Consider the following 22,836-nt stretch of genomic DNA (forward strand, 5'->3'; position numbering starts at 1 on the left):
ATTGTAGGCATCGTTCGCATTTGTTTTCTCATATACAAGAGACCAGTCACCGTCTGAAACACACGCGCGAAAAGAATCCATGTTTGCTGTCGATAGGCACCGAGAGATTATTGGAGGCTTAAGCATTTTTTTCTTGGAGAGATTGCTTGAATATGATATAAAGATGGGACTATGATCACTTATGTCATAGCTTATAGTGCCCGCAGTTTCAACTGCTGTGTCTGCGTTTACAATGAACTGATCAAGCAATGATTGTCCAGTAAGCGAAACGCGAGTTGGTGTCGAAATCACATTTTTGAAGCCGCACGAAGTCACTATATTATTCAGCTGTAAAGAATGAACGTTATCACTGCCCATGTTTACATTGAAGTCACCACCTAGTAGCAAGCGATAATTTTTATCTGCAACATAGTCTAATACTTCTTCAACGAACTCGAAGAAAATGCTATGGCGGCCAGTTGGCGGCCGATATACCACAGTAAACAATTGTTCTTCGGCTTGTACGCACAACGATTCATAATCCCTAGTGATCCGCGTAAATGGTTTAAAAATGTCGGAGGATATGTTTTGCTTGACATGCATCGCAACGCCCCCACCACGAGTTTCACTTCTGTTTAAAAAATAATGACTGTACCCGTCTATAGATAGCATGTCACTGTCTAGACGATACCACGTTTCTGTGAACATTATCACATCGAACTGGATGCGGCACTCATCAAGAAAGTTTGAAACATGTTCCTGTTTAGATATAAGAGATCGCGAATTTATATGGACTGCAAAAACTGTGTTCTGTGTACAACACTTTAAAGGAATGTTGCAAGGCAAACTGTTTTCCAGGTATAGCATAGTGTTCTGAGGACGGCAGTATTGGTCTGCGTGACCAGCACCAGCGGCTTAGACAATCTTGTCCAAGTCGCCCATGCAGGTGATGCGCACAGTTGTGGAAGTCTCATTTTGCCTGGCGAAAATTTTCCCATTCTTTGTCCAGGCAAACTTCCATTTTTTATCCTTTTTCCTCGCCACAGTCAGGCTCATTAGCTTTTTCAGAGTGGGGCACAAGTGTTCGTTAATATACACGGCAGAACCTTCAGTCTGACCAAGATCAGTGTAACCAAGATCAGCAGTTGTGGCTTTGGCTTCTTTTGCTTTACTCAGGAAAGCATCACGCTTCGATCGGTTGCGAAACTGCACTATCACATTTGGGCATGTCAACTTCTTAGCCGGAACCCGGTGGCAGGCTTCAATATCTTGAGCTGTTATGGGCACTTCGATTACTTCTCCAATCTTTTGGAGGATGTCGGGGAGGTTTTCGTTGTCAGCTTCGGGAAGCCCTTTAATTTCCAGGTTTCTGTTTCGAGAGTATTGCTCCAAATCGGTCAGCCGAAGCTCAAAAGCAAGGAGCATGTTCCGTAAGCTGTCGCGATCAGCAGATAGCGCAGCGTTTTCTTCTTTTAACGTTTTGTTTTCCTCCTTTAGTGCTGAGAGTTCGGCAGACATGTCATCATAATTCTTGCTGCAGAAATCTACGCTCTGCGACAGCTCACGGGTTTCTTTACGTAAATCCCTTTCTATTGCACTGCGCATTGCTGCAATTTCGGCGCGAAATTCTTTCCGCAGCTGATCACGCAATTTTTCTATCTCACTCGGCATGCTCAAAACACTCAAAACACAGTTGGCAGCGACAGCGGAAAAAGGTCACTTGTAGTAGAGAGGGTAAGTTACAGAATGCACTCATACCTGTAATGCAGTTGCAGAAAATTTAGCCGAAAGAGCTCCTGCTGCCGCTGTCTCTGCCAACTGAAAGGGCTGCTCTCCAGTGTCGGCTCTTTTATCCCTGATGTCCCCTGGTGGCCATGTTGCTTCCTGGCACGCTGGGGCGTGGCAGCCTTGTCAGTCCGTCGATGTCAGTCCGTCACAGTTGTCGATGATAACAGTGACACGATGATGGTGTTGCACCGGTAGATCAGGAATTGATACCTGTAATGCAGTTGCAGAAAATTTAGCCGAAAGAGCTCCTGCTGCCGCTGTCTCTGCCAACTGAAAGGGCTGCTCTCCAGTGTCGGCTCTTTTATCCCTGATGTCCCCTGGTGGCCGTGTTGCTTCCTGGCACGCTGGGGCGTGGCAGCCTTGTCAGTCCGTCGATGTCAGTCCGTCACAGTTGTCGATGATAACAGTGACACGATGATGGTGTTGCACCGGTAGATCAGGAATTGATACCTGTAATGCAGTTGCAGAAAATTTAGCCGAAAGAGCTCCTGCTGCCGCTGTCTCTGCCAACTGAAAGGGCTGCTCTCCAGTGTCGGCTCTTTTATCCCTGATGTCCCCTGGTGGCCGTGTTGCTTCCTGGCACGCTGGGGCGTGGCAGCCTTGTCAGTCCGTCGATGTCAGTCCGTCACAGTTGTCGATGATAACAGTGACACGATGATGGTGTTGCACCGGTAGATCAGGAATTGATACCTGTAATGCAGTTGCAGAAAATTTAGCCGAAAGAGCTCCTGCTGCCGCTGTCTCTGCCAACTGAAATCACTGAAATCACATCACTAGCCACTCTGCAGTAGACTACCCACCCACATCCACCATAAAAAAGTCATTGCAGCCACGCAACTAAAAAGAGGCATCGCAGTGAAATTCAGACACGCAGTGGGAAGCCGATCAATATAAAAACGAATATCAGCAACACTTAACAGAGATTCGTTGCGTCACATCCTGTGGTCGCGTATGCTTCGTTTTCAGGCGTCAGCCGTTCTACGCAGGCCACCCTGAGCCATCGTGCAACTGAGGCCAGTAGAATTTTGTAGGTGACCGAAGGTGCACCACCAGGAGGGTGCTACGGAGAAGAAGCCTTCAGGAAAGGGAGGGTGCCCGGAAGTGTCGCCGACCCGCTCCGATCTCTACAACCCCCCCCCCCCCCTCACTCACGCATGCACACGAACAGACAATGGTTTCTTTGCGCAACAAGTACTATACTGTCACAGCTGAAATAAAAAATTGAAGCTGCGGATAAAGGTGCAAACAACAAAGAGCCAGGAACAAGAGAGGTTCGCGGAAAGGGCCGACAACGCCGATGTGGCGTTGGCGCTAATGTAGCGCTGGCAACTATTCTTCCTAAGCAAGGGGGGAGGAAGCGTCAGCGCTACGCATCCGCCGCCTCCGCCTCACATTTATGACCAATAACAGCTCTCAGCGAATTTATACACAAAGCAGCAGGTTGGTAAAGCCTATAACTTACTTGGCATTTTCTATCCCACTTCTTTCAGTTAATTTATAATCTAACCCAGTTGCTGTCTCACTTAAAGTGGGGCTATGACAATACCACTTTCCTATAAATAGGAAACGCTCCGGTATTGCGCTTACTACCCTGACCGTGTGAACTACCCTCTCTTTCTTCAACGTCTGTTCATGTAGCTGTGTGTGATGCCGCCACCCTCCAAAGACTTGCATCCACTGCCCGGACATCTTTTTCCTCCACCCAATCTCACCCTTCAGACTCCTCCAGCAACCACCAACCTACACACTCCTACCATACCGAGCTCATCACCCCCCCCCCCCCCCCCTCCCCAGCCACTCACTTCTGCCATCCAGTTGCTTCGAACTCCAGAATACGTTGCAAACACAGTGCCATAGTACACAAGAAGGTCGCCGTGATTTCTAAGACCGCCGCAACGCCACCCAGTCGATGCAGTGAGCATTGGCGCGGGAATCTTCGCGCGAGGAAATGAAAAGGCATGGACTCACCCGAAGTCTGACTTGTAGCCATACCGTCGGAGCCGTAAGAAGTCGTTAAGAACGTACTCCTTCATGACGATCAAGGATGCTTCGAAAAATTCTTCTCTTTTGAGGTCAGGTATCTGAATAAAAGATTCGCACTTTCATTAAAGCAGGACTTCAAATATCAACGCACACGAAACACTCATCATGGGTTCGGGCCAGTCAGGAAATTTCGGGACACCACAGTCTGTAGTAATTCGCGTTGTTGAATAAAACAGGTCACGATTTGTGTTTTAAGGAATTACCTAATGAAAGGTTTATCAGATCGTATCAGACCAGCTTAACCTCGATCAAAGCTTAACCTGAGTCTAATACCATTGCAAGACGTGCCGACGAACGAGCCAAGCAAGCTAAACACATGCTATCGCATGTCTACTCAGTATAACTGCGTTAAAACCCTACCCCTATTCTCTTTGTTGTAGACGTCACTATCTTGCGGTTTAATTATGACGTCATGCGAGACGATGGTGACGTCACTCGGGCTTCTCGGATCACTAGTGCTGGGCAGGAAACCCCACATTTACCAGCGGCGGATGCTTACCCTGGCGTAGTACTCGTCAACTTCAACCTCGGACATCACCCAAAGTGGAGCTCCCGGATTCACCTTCACGTCTCTCAGCTGAAAGTGAGTAATTGGTATTCTAGAAGTGTGTGATGAGAGGCTAGTTGGTAAGACATACTGAAGACACAAAACTACGCAGGAAACAGGACACAGAAAAGAAGCAGACAGGACGAGCGTAGACTAACAACTGATTTATTGGTCGAAAACAACCTTCCTTCAAAAGCAACGCATGCGCAACCAAACTTAACGCCCAAAGCAAAAGTACACAATCTTATCAACCTAAAAAGTCAAGTTCCTTCTTATACAAGTGAATTGATGCCTCGCTAACACATTTTTCCGCACCGTATCTAGCAATTTGCCAGGCTTCAAAGATCTCGCGTGCCTTCTTGTCCTTCGCGCAGCCTATAATCTTTGTTTGCTTGAAAAGCGGCGTACAAAATACTTGTTTATTCTTGTCATTGATCTTACAAGACTGGCAGTGCCTTGCTAAATGCTGCCCACCGTGCTGGCTCAAAGAGTTATTATGCTCCTGAAGGCGTTTATTAATGCAGCGCCCCGTCTGCCCTACATATACGGAACCACAGCTGAATGGGATCTCGTAGATAACTCCCATCTTACAGGCTACAAACTTAGGTCTGTGGTTGACTCCGCACCCTACTTTCTTTTGCAGGTTATTGTTAGTTAAGCGGCATAAACGAGACAGTTTACATGGGGCGGAAAAGAACACGTTAACACCAAATTTCCCTCCCACCTTCTTCAAACCGTGCGAAGTCTTGTGCACATAAGGAAGGACTTCAAACTTCTTCCTCTCGCTTTCATTGAGTTCTTGTTGGTTTTGCTTCAACCGTAGGGTTTTCAGCAAAGATTCTGCAACAGCTTTCAGAAGAGGAGGAGGAAAACCCGCAGAGTAAAGCCGGTCTACTTGACTGGAAAAACTACATTTCACCATGTGTGGACATGACTTGACAAGCGAAGATCTTAAACATGAGGTTGCGATTCCCCTTTTTACGAGCTTTGAGTGGCAGGAATCATAAGGTAGAAGAGCCTTCTTAGATCTTGGTAAATAGGCCCAGTGCTGGGCCTATTTACCAAGATCTAAGAAGGCTCTTCTACCTTATGATTCCTGCCACTCAAAGCTCGTAAAAAGGGGAATCGCAACCTCATGTTTAAGATCTTCGCTTGTCAAGTCATGTCCACACATGGTGAAATGTAGTTTTTCCAGTCAAGTAGACCGGCTTTACTCTGCGGGTTTTCCTCCTCCTCTTCTGAAAGCTGTTGCAGAATCTTTGCTGAAAACCCTACGGTTGAAGCAAAACCAACAAGAACTCAATGAAAGCGAGAGGAAGAAGTTTGAAGTCCTTCCTTATGTGCACAAGACTTCGCACGGTTTGAAGAAGGTGGGAGGGAAATTTGGTGTTAACGTGTTCTTTTCCGCCCCATGTAAACTGTCTCGTTTATGCCGCTTAACTAACAATAACCTGCAAAAGAAAGTAGGGTGCGGAGTCAACCACAGACCTAAGTTTGTAGCCTGTAAGATGGGAGTTATCTACGAGATCCCATTCAGCTGTGGTTCCGTATATGTAGGGCAGACGGGGCGCTGCATTAATAAACGCCTTCAGGAGCATAATAACTCTTTGAGCCAGCACGGTGGGCAGCATTTAGCAAGGCACTGCCAGTCTTGTAAGATCAATGACAAGAATAAACAAGTATTTTGTACGCCGCTTTTCAAGCAAACAAAGATTATAGGCTGCGCGAAGGACAAGAAGGCACGCGAGATCTTTGAAGCCTGGCAAATTGCTAGATACGGTGCGGAAAAATGTGTTAGCGAGGCATCAATTCACTTGTATAAGAAGGAACTTGACTTTTTAGGTTGATAAGATTGTGTACTTTTGCTTTGGGCGTTAAGTTTGGTTGCGCATGCGTTGCTTTTGAAGGAAGGTTGTTTTCGACCAATAAATCAGTTGTTAGTCTACGCTCGTCCTGTCTGCTTCTTTTCTGTGTCCTGTTTCCTGCGTAGTTTTGTGTCTTCAGTGAGTAATTGGTACACATGAATGTAAGTAAAAAAATGACAATTTGAAGCGCAAAACTAGGCATTAAAGCTGCCTCTATAATCAAACACATGTTTGAACACACCTCCTCATCTCTTCTACATGTCCTCCCTAGTGATATCATTTTTTTTCTTCACAACACTTCATGTTGGTTTGCTAAGGTATCACTTCCAATGTTCGGGGAGGCTTTGTGACTTCTGCAATGTGCCCAGGAAAAAGTTTCCGCTGTTTTTATAGCCCGCTATCCTGGAGCCCTAAGTGCTGCGATCAGGAACGGCTACATGGGTTTGAGGGTTAGAGACGGCAGTGACAACAATACGCGAAGATGTCACGAGGGACAGTCAACGAATGTCTTGGCTCCCCAAGCCACCTCCATGTTGATCGCCTAATATTATGCTGGTAATAAAGCGGTTTCCTCTTTCTGGCTTTAAAAAGTCTTTAGAGCCATTAGACAGTGCTTTCGGGGCATGGGGTGCAAATAGAGAAAGATACTTTTAAATTGAACTCATTGCGGCCCTGTCTGCGCGGCGCAGCACCGGTCCCACGTTTTCTCCCTGCGATTTCAATGGCGCGCCCAACGGAGGTCCTGTTTTTAAAAGAATCAGAACTTCTAGAAAACGGCACGCCCCAGCCGGAGTGCGTGCGGGGCGGCTGCAGGCTTTTTCGAAAAAGTTCATCTTTTTGCGCAACGCTCTTGTTTAAAAAAAAATAGTGTGGAGATTCTGACATAAGCCTAACTGTGCATTGGAATGCAATAGGTGTATTTATTGTTTATATGTACAATACAGCAGGCCGTAAAAATCCAGAGCAGGAGTGGGATAGCATACAAGAGACTATCATTACACAATGATAAAAAATTACAAAACGAGCAAAAAATGAAAACAAGTTGCGACAAATGAGAGACAGAGGTTGTGAGTCAAAAGTTGTTCATTCGCAGAAAGAACATTTTAGAATGAAAACACATGAGGGGGGGGATTGTTTCATTTGGCGATGATTACAAGAAAGAAATAATGAAGTTGTTTGGGCGGGCGAATAATGAAGACACTTTATGAAGATGGTAATGCCCCGTGGCTCTAAACAACGAAGGCTGTAAGTGCGTTGAAGGTTTAATGCGGATCTGGAAAGGGAAAGTTTATTAGGGAACAATGCGATCGCGCTGGGACCAAGGGGCGTGCCTCGAATTTCTTTTAATAATAGTTTTCTTCTTCTTTTTCTCTCCCGGACTTTACTTGACTTCACGTTATTATCATTTATTAAGACGGGGAATCATGTCGATTGTAGGATTGCATTTGAACGAACTAGTGATTGTCGTATATGTATATGCTTGTGCCCAGGAACGCCACCTCACCCTTCTTAATACTCCTGGCTCTCCTACTCGAGCGGGCACTGCCTCACCACGCCCTACGACACCCGACCTCACTTTCTCTCGGGGTTCACTTTCCTTTCACTGGCAGGTGACAGCCGAAACTCTTCTAAGTGACCACTTTCTCATCCATATCACCACCTCTCTCTCCCACATCCCTCGCTGTCATCCGATTATTCACACTGACTGGCATGCTTTTCGCACTAATCTCACCTCCGACTCCTTTCAATCCTACGACGACTGGACGTCGCGCATCTCTGCAGCGCTCACGTCCAGTAGCCGTCGCGTTCGCTCTCGTTACCCAATCCAAGACCCAGATCCTCCCGTTCTCCGTTTATGGCGTCGCCGTAAACGTCTTCAACGCTCCTTTCGCTCCCAACCACACAATGCCCAACTTTCCTCCCGGATCACTGCTTTGCGGGCCGAGATCGTCGCCCACTGCGCCTCCCTCGAGCACTCTCGTTGGAGTGCTCTTTGTGATGACCTTGATTCTGCATTGCACTCGCGATCCACATGGTCTCTCTTTAAATACCTCCTTGGCACTAAGCCTGCCCTTGCTCCCACTCTAGCTAAAGCCCTCACTCAGGGGACTCCCTCCGAAGTTTTTGATCAACTCGCCTCTCTCTACCTCCCGCCCCCTCTGGCACCCTCCTACCCGGTGTACTCGGGTGGACCTAACCCCGATCTGGACCAATGCTTCAATCTCCGGGAGCTCGAATCTGCTCTGACTGCTAATTCTAAACGCTCGGCTCCCGGCGAGGATGCCATTACATACACCACACTTCGGAACCTTCCTGACAGCGCCAAAGAATTCCTCCTTCAAACCTACAATGACGCCTGGGAGAGCGGCTGCTTGCCGAGCTCCTGGACATCCTCCCTTATTTCTATGATTCCAAAACCGGGCAAACCTCCCTCTCTCTCTAACCTCCGCCCAATCTCCCTGACGTCGTGCGTTGGTAAGATCCTTGAGCGAATGGCTCTGACTCGCCTCTCTGATTTTCTTGAGGCACGGGAGTTCTTCCCCCATTCTCTCATTGGCTTCCGACGCCGCGTCTGTGCACAGGACATGTTTCTGATTCTCCAGCAAACGTTCCTGTCCCCTACACCTACTCAAATTTACGCACTTGTGACCGTCGATGTTCGCAAGGCCTTTGACGGTGTTTGCCACGATCACATCCTTTCTCAACTCGCCTCTTTGGATTGTGGCTCCCGCATGTACTCCTATATCCGCTCATTCGTCTCTAAACGTGTGGCTCGCTTTCGAGTAGATACCCACTTGTCTAACCCCCACCACCTCCCCCGTGGCACTCCTCAAGGTGCTGTTCTCTCTCCTACCCTTTTCAATCTCGGTATGGCCCCTCTCGCCTCCCAGCTAGCTGAAATTCCCGACCTGCATCATATATTTTACGCCGATGACATCACTCTCTGGTGTTCATCTGGCTCTCCCGGTCACGTAGAGGACACCCTGCAACGTGGCCTAGATCTCATCGACTCTTTTCTCACCACCGCTGGCCTCTCTCCTGCTCCTGAGAAATCCAAACTTCTCCTTCTCAACCATTCCTCCTACCAGCACTCACACAACCACTTCGTCTCTCTCCACCTTTCTGGCTCTCCCATTCCTGTCGTCACACAGTGCAAAGTTCTTGGCTTCCCTTTGCGTGCGGCTAAGAATGTGCAATCCCTTCACCGCGCTGTCACCACCTGTCACTCTGTAACTCACCTCCCGCGGCGCGTGGTCACTAGACGCTCAGGTCTCCACGAGGCTCACGCGTGCCGAGTTGCCCACGCGCTGGCCCTCAACAAGGTCTTGTACTTTGCACCCTACGCTTCCTTCACTCAGACTCAACTTAACGCTCTCGAGACTGCCCTTGTGGGCCTCTACAAGGCAGCTCTCAACCTCCCTATCACTACCTCTACCACTAAGCTCTTTGCCACAGGCCTCTTCCATCCTCTTCGTTCTCTTCTCAGTCTCCATCGTGACTCGCAGTTTGCCCGGCTTTCCCTTACCCGTCAGGGTCAGTGGTTATAGACTCAAGCGGGTATCTCGCCCATTCCAATCTCCCCGTTTACCTCTCCTATTCCCACCCCCGCCCCCAATCTTCGTATCCTTCCCCTCCCGACAAACATGTCCCCCGTCCTGCACACCGGACGTCGTCATGCGGCCGCACAGCACCATTCCCCTCTCTTTGATACCCAGGGTGTAGCTTACACGGATGCCTCCTTCGTGGCTCCTCGAGGTTCCTGCGGCTACGCCCTGTACCATCCACACCTCCCTGCTCCTGAAACCCACACCAGCGGGCCGTATCTACACCCTCCAGACGCATTGTCCCTTGAGGTCCTCGCCATTGCGCATGCCCTCCAGTCATTTTCCCTCCTTCCCTCTCTCCAAGAGTACACAGTCTATTCGGACTCACAAGCCGCTATACACCACATACAGAAACGCACCCTGACCCCTTCTCTCCAACAGGAGGTCGAACGAGCGGTCTCCGCACTGCAGCCTTCCATCGTTTTCCTCCGCTGGGTCCCTGGGAATTCAGGGATCGACGGCAATGAGCTGGCCATCAGCTCGCCCGTGACACACTTTTCCGGGCACCGTTGATCCCCTGGCCCAAGCCCTCGGGGGACGGTGGGAGACTCACCCTTCGCCGCACCATAAAAGAGGTCTACCTTGAGCTCCGCCTCGACAAACGCCTTTAGCCTCCCCCTCATCCATCACTCACGGTGCCGGAGTCTCGCCTTCTTCGGCACATTGAGACGAATGCAGTTATCACCCCGTCCCGCCTCTTCCTCTATCGCTATCGATCGGACCCTTCCTGTCCCAACTGCCCCTGTATCTATGCGGACCTGGCCCATTGCCTCTTCTATTGCCCGGCTGCTCAGCAGTCGGGTTCCTTCCCCCCACCTTCTCTATCCATCACCACCTGGCTCGACTGGCTTGGCGCTGAAGGGGAAGAAGAACAGCGGCTTCTGGTCGCCCAGGCGGTCGAAATGCTCGGCCTGTAAATTATGGTCGATTAAAAGTCTTTACTACTACTACTATGCTTGTTGATCTGTCCAAAACGTCCATTGATGGTGCCGGTTTGCGCTCGTAAAGCGCATGACACGGATTGTGAGCACTGGGGGTTTTATTGGACTTTTGATTTGCGTTCCTCAGATGAGCTAGGCAATCTCCTGCTTTTACTACCGAAGGCAACTGCGGGCGATCATGCGTGTCTGCATGGCCGCAGTTTCGCGCCGCGCAGAAGGAAGACTGACGCTTCACACCACGCTCTCGTGCAAGTGCCTTTCATTTTGTGTTCTTCCCCGGCCATATTCTAGTTTCTGATTTCACGTGAAGCCTGCCATCTGCCGTTGTGCTTTGCTCGTTTAGGCCCTTGATCGTGCTCTGCAATTCCTCTCTTCTGTTACTTACAAGAGCAATGTCAACAGGAAGTAACGAGATTCCTAAAGGTGCCAGGCAGGGGTACACGATATCTCCGCTAATAACCATCCTGCGCTTAGGAGAGGTATTCAGACAACTGGATTCTTATGAGTTGGAGATAACAGGTAATGATGGAAATGAACGGTATTCAAAACATTTTTTCCGATCTGGGAGTATGAGCACACCTCTACTCAGGTACCATGTAATTGAATTATCGTTTGTCGCCTTTTGTTCACGCTTGCTATGAGTGATTAAAATCATCAAAATTTGCCGCCAAGGACACCAAGTTTGCTACTGCATAAGGAGGAGGGAAGAATATCCAGATAAGATCTAATGAGAGCAGAAATGTCTTCCTGCGGTGGTATTAGAGGTAACACTCTAAAGCAAAAGACCATGTGCGAACTTCACACAGCCGCTACGAATAACGCAATAAAGAAAACAAACGAAACGCTAAAGTAACCTATTTGATTTTGGCAAGCAAGCTATTAGTATTTGTCGGAATTGAAATGGACCGAGTTCAATGAGAGTGAAGTAGCGAATTCTTCTTTTCCATGCCATGAACAGTTTCTTGAGATCATTTGAATATACATGCAGTCACTTAAATCACATGAACTTGAAGAGGCGATTAGATGGTCACAGATACTAAGGAATGATTTAACGCACTTACCGTTTAAGGCTCTTCGTACACAATTGGGTAAATATTTTATTCGCAGCTTTTTCGGACAGTGAATTCCACCTAGCAGTGACTTCTTTGTTTCATGAAAATTTAGCATCACTCATGTCGCAAATAGCGCGGTTTTCTATGCCATTTTCTATGCCATATACCAAACGCAGAAAATAGTATTTTACAGAACACTGAACTCGGCGGCACGTCGGCCGGCCTTTTATGAGAATGAGTGAGTGAAAAACTTTATTAAGCTATAGATTTGCTTTTCTTCTGCGGTTTGCAGATGGCTTCGTCCATCTACGTGTACTAAAGTCGGTTGCTCTTAGTTCAGGGCTCCGCTGGAAGCTGCTGCCAGTTGTGCTCGCCGAATCAGACCTTCTTGGTCGACTCGGCGATCGCTGGAGAGCACTCCCTCCCATTGCTCCGCACTCAGGTTTGTTATAACGGGTGCCACGCTTATCCTCTGGCATGCCGACGTTATGTGGTACAGCGTGGGTGGTTCTTGGCACCAAGGGCATTTGTAAGTGTATTGTGTGGGATACATTTTTCTGAGTACGTGTAGGTTCGGGTACGAGCCCGTTTGTAGCTGCCTCCACACGACAGTCCTCTCTGCTAAGGGAGTTGTGTGGTGGTGGATACCGCTTTCTGCAGTCATTGTAATAGTTTAGTATCGCCGAATTATCTTACGGTACAGGTTCGTTCCCCTCGAGGTCGCCTACTTTGGATGCTCGGTAATAAGTGTACCCTCGAGCTATCCTGTCCGCCTCTTGGTTCTCTGTTACTCCCGCGTGTCCCGGCGTCCATACTATCGTACTCCTGATTGGTTCTTCGTTTGGTTTTCGTTGTGTTATGTGGCCCCCAGAGCGGAGTATGCGGAGCGCTCTGCGCCCTATTCTGCCGCGTAGGTAGTTGCGGCATGCTGTTTGTGAGTCTATAAGGATTGTCAGAGACCGTTTAGATCGAAAGCCCTCCGCTGCCGCTAGAGCGAAAGCCGCTTCCTCAGCCTCGACTATCGTACAGTCTTGTGGTGATGCGCTGGTGATCTCGCGTAGGGTTGAGTCAATCACCGTTGTTACCGCGTTGCTGTTGTGCTGCCCCGCGGCTCTGGTGTATGTGGCTGCATCCACGTGTACCGTCGTTTCTTGGAGTGCTGTATTTTGTAGGTATTCAGCCCTTGCCTATCTTCATGCTTTGTGTAGGTTGGGATCCATGTTGCTGGGTATGGGCGTTACTTTAAGTGTGTTGCGATATTCATCCGGGATTGTTTCTGTCCTCTGTGTCTCTTGAATTTGATCGGCGCGGCCCAGTTTCTTTAGGAGCTCCCTGCCAGGTGCGGTCTGCTGTAGTCTGCGCAGGTGGGAGACTAGTTGTGCCTCTCTCAGTTCATCGAAAGTGTTGTGTAGTCCTAGGGCTAGGAGCTTCTCGGTTGAAGTGCTGTGAGGAAGATGGAGTGCGGTTTTGTAGGCTTTACGTAGGATCACGTCCGCCTGTTGTACCTCACTCTTGATGGGATTGTAGTAGGGGAGGCTGTATGTCACTCCGTTGACTACCACGCTTCTAACCAGCTTGAGTGTGTCCTCCTCTCGCATGCCATAACGTTTGTGTGAGATGCGCGTGATCATGCGGGCCACTTGTAGAGTGGATGCTTGGAGTAGGGCGAGGGTGTGGGTGCAGCGTTGGTTTGACTGTATCCACATACCCAAGATTCTGATGAGTGTTTTTTGTCGTATCGTCTTCCCCTCGAGGTAGACTTAACTTTAAGTCGTCGCTAGTAGGGACTGTGCGATTTTGTTTTTCTCTCCAAACTCTTAGGAGCTCGGATTTCTCGGTGGAGCATGCTGGCCCTCTTGCTCTGACGTAGTTCTCTACGCAGGTGGCTGCCTTTTGTAACTTCTCTTCCTTCTCTCCGAGCGAGCCTGTGTTGACCCAGAAGGTGATGTATCGACGGCATACATGGCATGGTGTATGCCGTCGATTGCTTTTAACAGTAGAAATTCACGTATTTCAATGTTAGTATCTACTACTGCTCTGACACTTTCTACGGAAGTTTAGCCATACCTGTGAAACTGTAACGACCGGTACTTTGAGCTGGAAAACTAAAAAAGGTGGCTTTCTTAATGCCTGAACATACTATTTAGGCGAAAAAACATTTTGATTTTCATAGAAAAATAAAATGACGCTGCAGAGAGTTAAAGCTGCAAGTGCTGCTACAGTAGTTGAAGTAGTCGTTAATAACGGCTTCTATTTGCCCACCAAGAGCGCCTTATGCGGAATTAAAATGCTTAAGCCTATTCTAGTTTTCGAGTGACGAAAGTGTGGCAGGTTACATTGAGGATGGAAGTATATGCGAAATTATATGCAAATGAAACACGTTGAAGGGCTAGCTGTTGCATTGTTGCTGGAAGAGTAATTGAGCACTTATTTAAGACGAGCACACAGACATACATGAAAGGATGGGCGCTGACTCTAAGTTTATTCATACACACACCACTACAGTTATTTATAAAGAAGGCAGTGAGCGCGTGCGTACTTATCACCATAAAAAAGCGCATCGTCGATTATGGAGAATACATATGATTTTATCGCCTATTCTTTAATATTATTATTTCACTTGTTCGCAAGGAAACAGAAGTGGTGGTGACGACAATAACGCCTTTCTCCGTGATAAACAATGAGAAGTGAGCCACGACTTGAGGAAATCAAAATTCTAAGTAAAAGCAAAAAAGTGCATTAAGATTATTAACGAATAGGGTTTGGTTTGGTTTATGGGGTTTTAACGTCCCAAAGCGACTAAGGCTATGAGAGACGCCGTAGTGGAGGGCTCCGGAAATTTCGACCACCTGGGGTTCTTTAACGAATAGGTGATAAAACGCTGCCTAATGCGCGTTCGTTCATTGCCTTCCCTCCAAATAATTGTACGAGTGTGTGTTCCAATAAACTTATTTGGCGTCAGCGCCCGTCCTGTCAAATCTGTCTGTGTGCTCGTCTGAAATATGTCGAGCTCAAATACTCATCTAGAAAGAGTATACAAATGAACCTGAGGGATTTCGCAGCGTCAGCAGGATGTTTCGCGTTTTACCTTGGCAAACTTAGAGCTCTTCGACAAACTCTTATAGGAAAACACAATGCATCTAAACGTGTCTGGGGCTTAAAATGTGACCAAAATGAGAAAATGACAAATAACAAAGAAAGCAAACTTGAAGAAAATTCATTTTCACACTTGCCTTGAACACGGCGAGCTTCTTGTTGCTCTCGGTCATCCAACTGGTGAGATCGAGCCAGACGGCAAAGGCGTCCTTCACTTCGTCAGCTATGTGTTGAGCCTGCAGTGGAGGATGTGGGTGCAAAAGACAAATTATCAAAGGAAAATAATAAAGGAAGGTGTCTTTCCGTTAATGATTCATGAAAATGTTGTTGGCTGCGTAGGTAGTCAACGTTATAATCGGAAACTGCCGAAGAAATTCGCACCTTCGATGCTTTTTCGCTTAAGCAAGCATTTAGCGAAGAGCCGAATAGAAGACGTTCTCTAGCTGATCGCTCTGCCATGCGCAAGGCATTTACTGAAGGGCTCTGAAGTGAAGGGCTCTGGGAATTTCGACCACGTGAAGTACTTCAACATGCACTGACACCGCACAGTACATGGGCATCTAGCATTTCGCTACCATCAAAATGCGACCGCCGCAGCCGGGATTGAGCCCTCGTCTTAATCCGAAGAGTGGGAAAAAGCATTAAAGCGGATCCGAAGGGTGGGAAACGGCTTCAGTGCTGTTTCCTTTTTCGTTATAAAAATCATTTTAACAAGCTAGAACCAACTAAGGCCAACCGCTACCATTTCTAGAATATGAGCCAACGGCAGGTAAACTATTCGCTGTTTTCTACCTCTCCCACACATGCCTGCATATTGCATACAAAAATTTTGAAAATTGCAGCCTCTTCATTTGAATTTGATATGTGAGCCGAACGCAAGCTGCGCACACGGATTTTGACCGCATAAGCTGGTTCTACAATAAGTAAATGAATAGCCTACAAAATGAGAATCACAAATTGTTTACTAAACAGAGCCTCTAGTGAGTGGAGACCCTGAATAGGACACTCTCTAATGAGTGGAGACCCTGAATAGGACACTAAGGCTTGCTTCATACAATTTTTGTCCGAGGTTAATTTCATCGTTCCGGCCTTTGTGTCTATATTGATGTTTTTGTCGGCAGAAAACCACCCATACTTGAATTTTAATATAATACTACTTTTCTTGCCCCTCGATTCAAACTATTCAGGTCAAGAACCACGAAGACTACGTGATGACAATAAATAATTGACAGCATAGCGTAGCCGCAGTTTTCATCACAAAAGTACCCGCACCAGCGCTGCCTATATTTAATCAATGGTGTTCTAAAAATAGCCTAAAACGGCTTCCGTTTCAATTAAAGCAGCTATTTTGCCGTTATGAAGCGACAATCTGCCGGTACGAATAAACTTTAATTTTTCCACCGCGTCTGTTTTCGAGAAGAACGCCTGTAAAGATGGCCACTGCAACTGCGCTCTATAACACGGCAAACAGTTTGATCTGCAGTAGCGACCGAATCATATGAAATGTATGAATCTGCCATTTCAGAAGAGCAGTTTTCTATTGCTGAAAAGCTTCGACACAATTGTTCGTTCTCGCTCGTTAGAGAAACTCATGGTGGTCCTCACACCAGCCGCATGTTTCTTTATATTTCTTGTTTAGATATTCATGCAGAAACGCACGCCGAAGTAATATTAGCTTTAAAAGGACAAAGGCATTACTGCAAAATGTCACACGACAAAAAAAAAATACTACAACACAGTTTAGTTGTGAAGACTGCCAAATTTCCGACCTCTGCTTACGTAAATACCCCGCGACACTACCCGGGACGGGTAGAAATGGCCGATTTCCAACTTCCCAAAGCGGTCCGCAAATTTCGACTACCTGGGGTTTTTTAACGTAAAACCTGTAAGCTAGTTAGGAATCACAAAGGAAAACAACCGTGCGAAGGGGCCAACAAGTTTAAAATCTCGAACTCCAGGTCTGGAAAACGCAATCAAAATTGTTTTTGAAGGAGGTCCGCTAAGTTGCCTCCTGAAACATGCAGCGCATGCTTGTAGTTTGTTTGCCATTTCGTTAAGAGCCTTTAGAGTAAATGAAAGCTGTTCATCTCGTGAAGCGCACCATGTGGCCCAGTGGTTATGGTGCTCGGTTGCGGACCCGAAAGCCGCGGATTCAATCTCGGTGGCGGCGGTCGCATTTCGATGGAGGCGAGATTCGATGGAGGCGAGTGTACTGTGCGAAGTCAGTGCACCCAAAGTAAAAATTTATGGTTGACAAGGACTTACTATTGGTTAATATTTTAGTTCTTATTCATCTCGCGGGGCAGCGAATTCCTGAGATCGCGCACGAGATTGCCAGGGTTGCTAGCTCTGCGCCCTCATTCTTTGTCGGCTCATTATGTTAGATGTCGCTCCGCTGCTGTTGCTCATTTACGTTTACGTGATGCATATCTGTTTAAGAAATAGCTGTTCGTAAACCTATGCATCTCTACAACGTTACGCAAAGAAGGAGCAAGTTTTAAGAGGCTGTTGTATAAAGAACGGTCAGTTTCAAGCGTGGTTTTCCGCTCTCGTGCGTATGTTAGTACAATGCTCGGCCAATATTTTTCGAGCAACATGAACTGACAGAGAAAGGTTATTTAGCGTTGAAAACCCGTCGCGCGTTCCTCGACACTACGTTTCGCGCCCATCCGACCTTCAAGAAACCTTATAAAATACGAAATTTCTGAACATTACAGAGTAGGAAGGGGCACAACAGCCCTTTTAGACCATGGACGACTGAATAAAGACGAACACACACGCTGTGCACTACCAACTGAAAATAGTTTTATTTACGTGGGCAGTAATTATCGACGCGGACCAACAAAAAGATCAAAGACACCATGGATTTTTAGAAGCAAACAGCAAATGTCGGACACACAGTATCAGAGGCAAAGAAACTAGTAGTTAAGATAGAACAGTTACTTATTCGAGAACGCGATCGAAGGTGTGCTATCACATGTCTCTTCCCATCTGTGGATGACGAAAGCTTCTTAGATTTCCCCGGCTGTTCGATGCCTCCTTAAGCTGTGCGTCAGATGAGGCTTTGTCCCGCAGTGTCCACTTACTTGCGTTGTGTTGGAAGATCGCTTCCTGTGTCAAACCCATTTGCTTTTGTCTCCCTATGGCGATGCGGCGTCTTTGTACTCGCAATAGAAACGGTTTTCAATTGGAAGTAGTCAGGCGTGTCTTTGTCTTTCATCAGTGGCCCGTGTTCTCAAAGAGCTGCCCTGCCTCTTCCTAATGAACCGACTAGCTGAAATTACCACTCTTAGCCAAGTAAGCTGCCGACAGAAATCGGTGCTATTGCAGAATGCAATCCATGCAAAGCCAGCACCCATTTAAAACACATTGGTTGTGAATTGAAGGCTGTGGGAGTATTCTTCGAACTTTCGCACAGATGACTACCCCTTGACCATACCATCTACAGCAACGACTCCGCGCGGATTCCCCACGCGCCTAAACGTTGCAGCGCATAGAAAACCTCCGCGTACCTTGTCGTGTCGCTCTACGGGCTTCTCCTCCAGCTCGTCGTACAGCAGCTTCGCTGTTGCGAAGCGCATGTAGCGCGCCGTATGCTCGTAGCACTCGCGGGACAATTCCGGCATATCGAACATCGAGTAGCGGTAGCGGTCGAATCGGAACCGGCACCGGCGCAGCCGCTCGACCGTCAGCGGACCCATTAGCTCCACGACACGCCATGCCAGGTAATTGGCCACCACGTTGCTGCAACAAATCGTAGGTCAGCAGGGATGATCCATTGATTGCAGTCCTGTTTCTTCGAAAAAGACGGACAAACTAAGTCACCTTTAGATCGCATACTAGACGCCGCGTTACCAGCCGATCCGCTAGGAAAGAGCCCGGGGCAACTCCTATCATCACAAGGTTTTACCGGCTCAGTGCACTTTGTACGCAACACTCGCCAGAAAACAATGGCTCGTATAGCATAATACATTCGTATTTTCTCTGTAAAGCAAAGACAGCGCCTTTGCACATGTAGATATCAGACAGGCAGTGCAGTCAACTGAATTTCCGAAATTGTCATGTCATTTTCTGTCTTTGCGTTTATTCCACCCCCGTTCGCTGCACAATTTTGTTTTCACAGCGGTGCAGCCCCACAGATTGCGCTTAACCAGTGCCACCCAGTGCAAAACGAAGAAAGTTTATGACAAAAGAATAAGGATACAATTTGAAGCACTGTTGCCAATCGGTTTTGTGCCACAGTGGGTTAGGGCTACGTTTTTGACCGAGTTAGTCACCAGTGCAATATACTCCCCTCGTCAACAATTATTTCAATTTTTATTTTTTACTAAGACTAGAAGACATTCATTCGAAATGCGCGGCGCCATCTCTAGGCGGTTGTAGAGATAAGATCGTCACGTTGGTTGGGTCGAGAAAACGAAACCACTCCGAGGTGGCTAACGACGGCTGTGCTTCGTGTCTAAGGCGAACTTCAGATGCACAATAGGGCTATGCACTCGCCAAGGATACTGCGATGTCTGCAGCAAGAAAGTAGGTTTGGAGCTTCTCATTTATTATGTTTTTTTTTTTTTACTTTGTGCAAACGTTGCAGTAACACTAGATGCATTGCAAGGTATATGTACGCTCGGCGACCTGTTCGCAGCTTTCCTCTTCTGCACTGATTTTTCCAAAAGCTATAACGGAAAACTGCGATCAAATTAAGATACCAACCAGGCTTTTTGTTGCCTGGAATCAAAAATGAGGAGCCAACTTCGTGCATTTATCAAGTTATGGTATGCATATTTGGCCAAACGTAAATATATCGACACACATGTGAACTACGAAATGTAGCGGGGAAATTATTTGATCTGGGAGGCGACAGTGTTGCTTAAGTATGTAGTGCGGTTCAGCTAAAAATCTCGATCGCCCGAGCCATGGAGTGCCACAGTGTGCTGAAACAACTACTCACTGGTTATTGCTTAGTTCTTTGCGTGCACAGTTGCCTTTCGATTCTTAAATTGTTTATAAAAGCACTAGAGAATACAATTTGACAACACAGTTGTCGCAAGGTGATGCGCACTGTCTCCTGCTCTTGTGCGATCGCGCCTGCGTAGTGTGCTGTACGACAGTGTGCTGAAAATGCTTGAAGCCGTCAGACTATTACAGTGGTGGCAAGTAGAACAGGCTGCCTCCTGACCAAGCTCTTCTCTCTCTGTGAAGTTCTCGGAGCTAGCAAAATAACTCTTTCCTAAACGCAAATATTTAAACCTTTGCAGTGATGATGCAAAATTTTCTATTATGAATGATCCTAGCTGCTTCTTGGAATGTAGCGCCATTTAGTAGGTTGCAAAAGAAATATACTGAAGTTAGGCGATCAGTTTTTTCGTCAGCCGCATGAGGTAACATCTTGAAACTTCGCACAAATCGCGCCAACACGGAACTTGTCCAAGGATGGCACCAAAGGGGGCGTCCACTTCTCGCAGTGGCCCTGTAGTTTCGTGCCAAGGAAGCAGAACAAGTCATGCTGCAAGCTTTTATTCCATTAGAAAACTTCAGGCTGTTTCGATAAATATTAGAGCTAACCAATACATACGCTTCCTTCAGGTTCTGAATTCAAGAGAACATTCGACGAATCTCTGCTCAAGGTAAGACTGCAGAACGACAAGTTTCCAATTCTTCTTGGAACGAGGCCATGGGAACTGGGATTTACATGGCATATCGGTATTTTAAGACAGATTTCTCTTCGTGTGGGCAAACAAAATACCCCCCAGCCGTATACTATTCATGCTGCTTTAGTGCTCAAATAATATCGCTTGAAACTGTTCGCCCTTTCTTCCATGAGAATGCAGCGAAGAGGAAGAATAAGTAATTAATCGAAGGTGACTGAATTAAATCAAAGTTGGAATTCTGTCAATTTTTTAAACTAATTGTTTGGCTATCTTTTTTTTTCATGTCCAGAGCAGAACGCTTCTAACCTTTGCGCCCTTCAGCCTCTGTACTAGTGTTCCGCATTGTGCTCGCTTTTTCAGACATGATTTAACAAACTGCAGTTAAAATAATAGCTAGGGAGTGGTAGAAATTAAGGTGCGTGGATGTGATTAAGAAATTTTCGGGGATAGGGCAGTGGCAGCTGCCACAACAATGGGTTAATTGGAGAGATACAAGAGAGCTCTCTGTGCAGCAGTGGGCTCAGTCAGGTTGATAATGATGGTAATGATGGTGAAATTTAAACCTCATGGCTCATCACAGTTGCGAACAAGTTCAGCATCTTATCCTGAACCCGGAGAGGAAGCCATGTTTAAGACAAGTTTTCGGACATCAGTTAAGGAGGGATCAAAGCGCGAAGGTATGAACCATTTTTTATGTGCCACGGGAGTGCACGAAAACGCACGAAAAGCGTGGTTCTGCTGATACCAGAAAATCTAAATACAAGGCCGTCTAAGGCACCTTTTACTTGAGGAATTCCTGCTGACCGTTATCGCGCTGAGAAAAGCGCGTGTTATTGACTGATAGCAGGTATTTGGGACAGCTGCAAGCTAGCGCTGCGAAGCCTCGCTGTCTGCGCAGCTACCGAGGTCGGTTTTGCACGCTAGTGAGTGCATCATTGGAATAGGTCTTTAGCGCAGAAGAAAGCACGGGAAGGAATAAAGTTGGTAGGACAGAGTGCTCTCTCCTGTCAACTTCGTTCCTTTCTGTGCTGCCTTGCTGAGATTAAAACCAGTACCAGTTATGCAGTTTCAACGGAAGGCGCCAAGGTTTTTTGTGCGACTTATCATAAAGATAACTGACTTGATTTTAACCACCAACCACCGAATTGAGTGTCTGTGTAAGCTCACACGCATTACCGATGTGGGGGGCGTCTGGATGCCCGCTTAGCGTTTATTCCAAAAGCACTCAAAGTTCAAACAATGGGTGGCATTGGAAAGAACAAAATCTTACAACCCTTTCGTATGCCAAAACCACAATGTGTCAATAATATACTGCGGCATTCAATTTTTTTTTTCCAGCGGTTTCAAATAGAAATAGTCCGTGCGTGTAGCCACAAAAAGAGAAATCGTCCAAAACCCACATTTTCAAAACACTGTTACTACATCGCACGCTGCAGGCTTGTAAGCTAATACGAGGTCTGTTAGAAAAGTATCCGACTTTATTTTTTTTTACGAACACCATATCGATTTGAAACATGCACGCTTGCACCAGCCTACCTTGAACCTTCGTGCACATGCAAAAATTTTTTTTCTTGCCTGCCGATAGCGTCAGTCACAGGCACGCAGCGTTTGAGTGAGGCAGTGCGCAGTGCTCTCGTCGGTTTTTTATTGCAAGGAAAATGGCGGAGCGACAGGAGCAGCGCTACTGCATCAAATTTTGCCAGAAACTAGGCGACAGCGAAGTGGAAACCATTCGGAATATTCAGACGGCTTTCGGCGACGATGCTATGAGCAGCACAGAGATTAAGCAGTGGTACAATTGGTTTAAAGACGGCAGCACATGGGTGCAGAGAGAGCCACGCTCGGGTCGGCCATCAACATGCCGAAATGACCAGGTCATTGCCGAAGTGAACGCTGTGGTGACGCGGGACCATCGTGTGACTATCCGAAAAATTGTGGAAGAGGTGGACATCACCAATTTTTCTGCACATTCCATTATCCCCAAAAATTTGGCCATGGAGAAAGATGAGGCGACATTCGCGCTGAAGCTGCTCACGGTGGAGAAAAAGCAGCTTCGTGTTGAAGTCTCACAGGATATGCTGGATTCCACAAACAGTGACCCCGACTTCATCAACACCATAATCGCTGGTGACGAGTCTTGGGTGTACAGGTACGACCCAGAAACCAAATCCCAGTCGTCACAATGGCAGCATTCCACGTCACCAAGACCAAAGAAGGCCCGCCAAGTGCGCAGCAATGTCAGAGTGATGCTGACTGCTTTCTTTGACTCCCT

General features: G+C 47.2%; 1 protein-coding gene across 2 annotated transcripts in view; it reads right to left on the reverse strand.

Annotated features, from left to right (window-relative positions):
• The window catches only part of LOC149325458 (neprilysin-1-like), a 77,121-nt gene that overhangs the window by 23,091 nt on the left and 31,194 nt on the right, over positions 1-22,836 (reverse strand). For both annotated transcript variants that reach the window (XM_089562918.1, XM_089562919.1), the window contains exons 12-15: positions 18,429-18,660; positions 15,054-15,152; positions 4,310-4,387; positions 3,736-3,848 (exon numbers count right to left, since the gene is read on the reverse strand). In XM_089562918.1, coding sequence (XP_089419044.1) covers positions 3,736-3,848; positions 4,310-4,387; positions 15,054-15,152; positions 18,429-18,660 — 522 coding nt within the window. The remainder of the gene's footprint in view (positions 1-3,735; positions 3,849-4,309; positions 4,388-15,053; positions 15,153-18,428; positions 18,661-22,836) is intronic.

The sequence above is a fragment of the Amblyomma mixtum genome, chromosome 10 (genome assembly GCF_055824585.1).
Source record: "Amblyomma mixtum isolate Tamu chromosome 10, ASM5582458v1, whole genome shotgun sequence".
NCBI lineage: Eukaryota > Metazoa > Arthropoda > Arachnida > Ixodida > Ixodidae > Amblyomma > Amblyomma mixtum.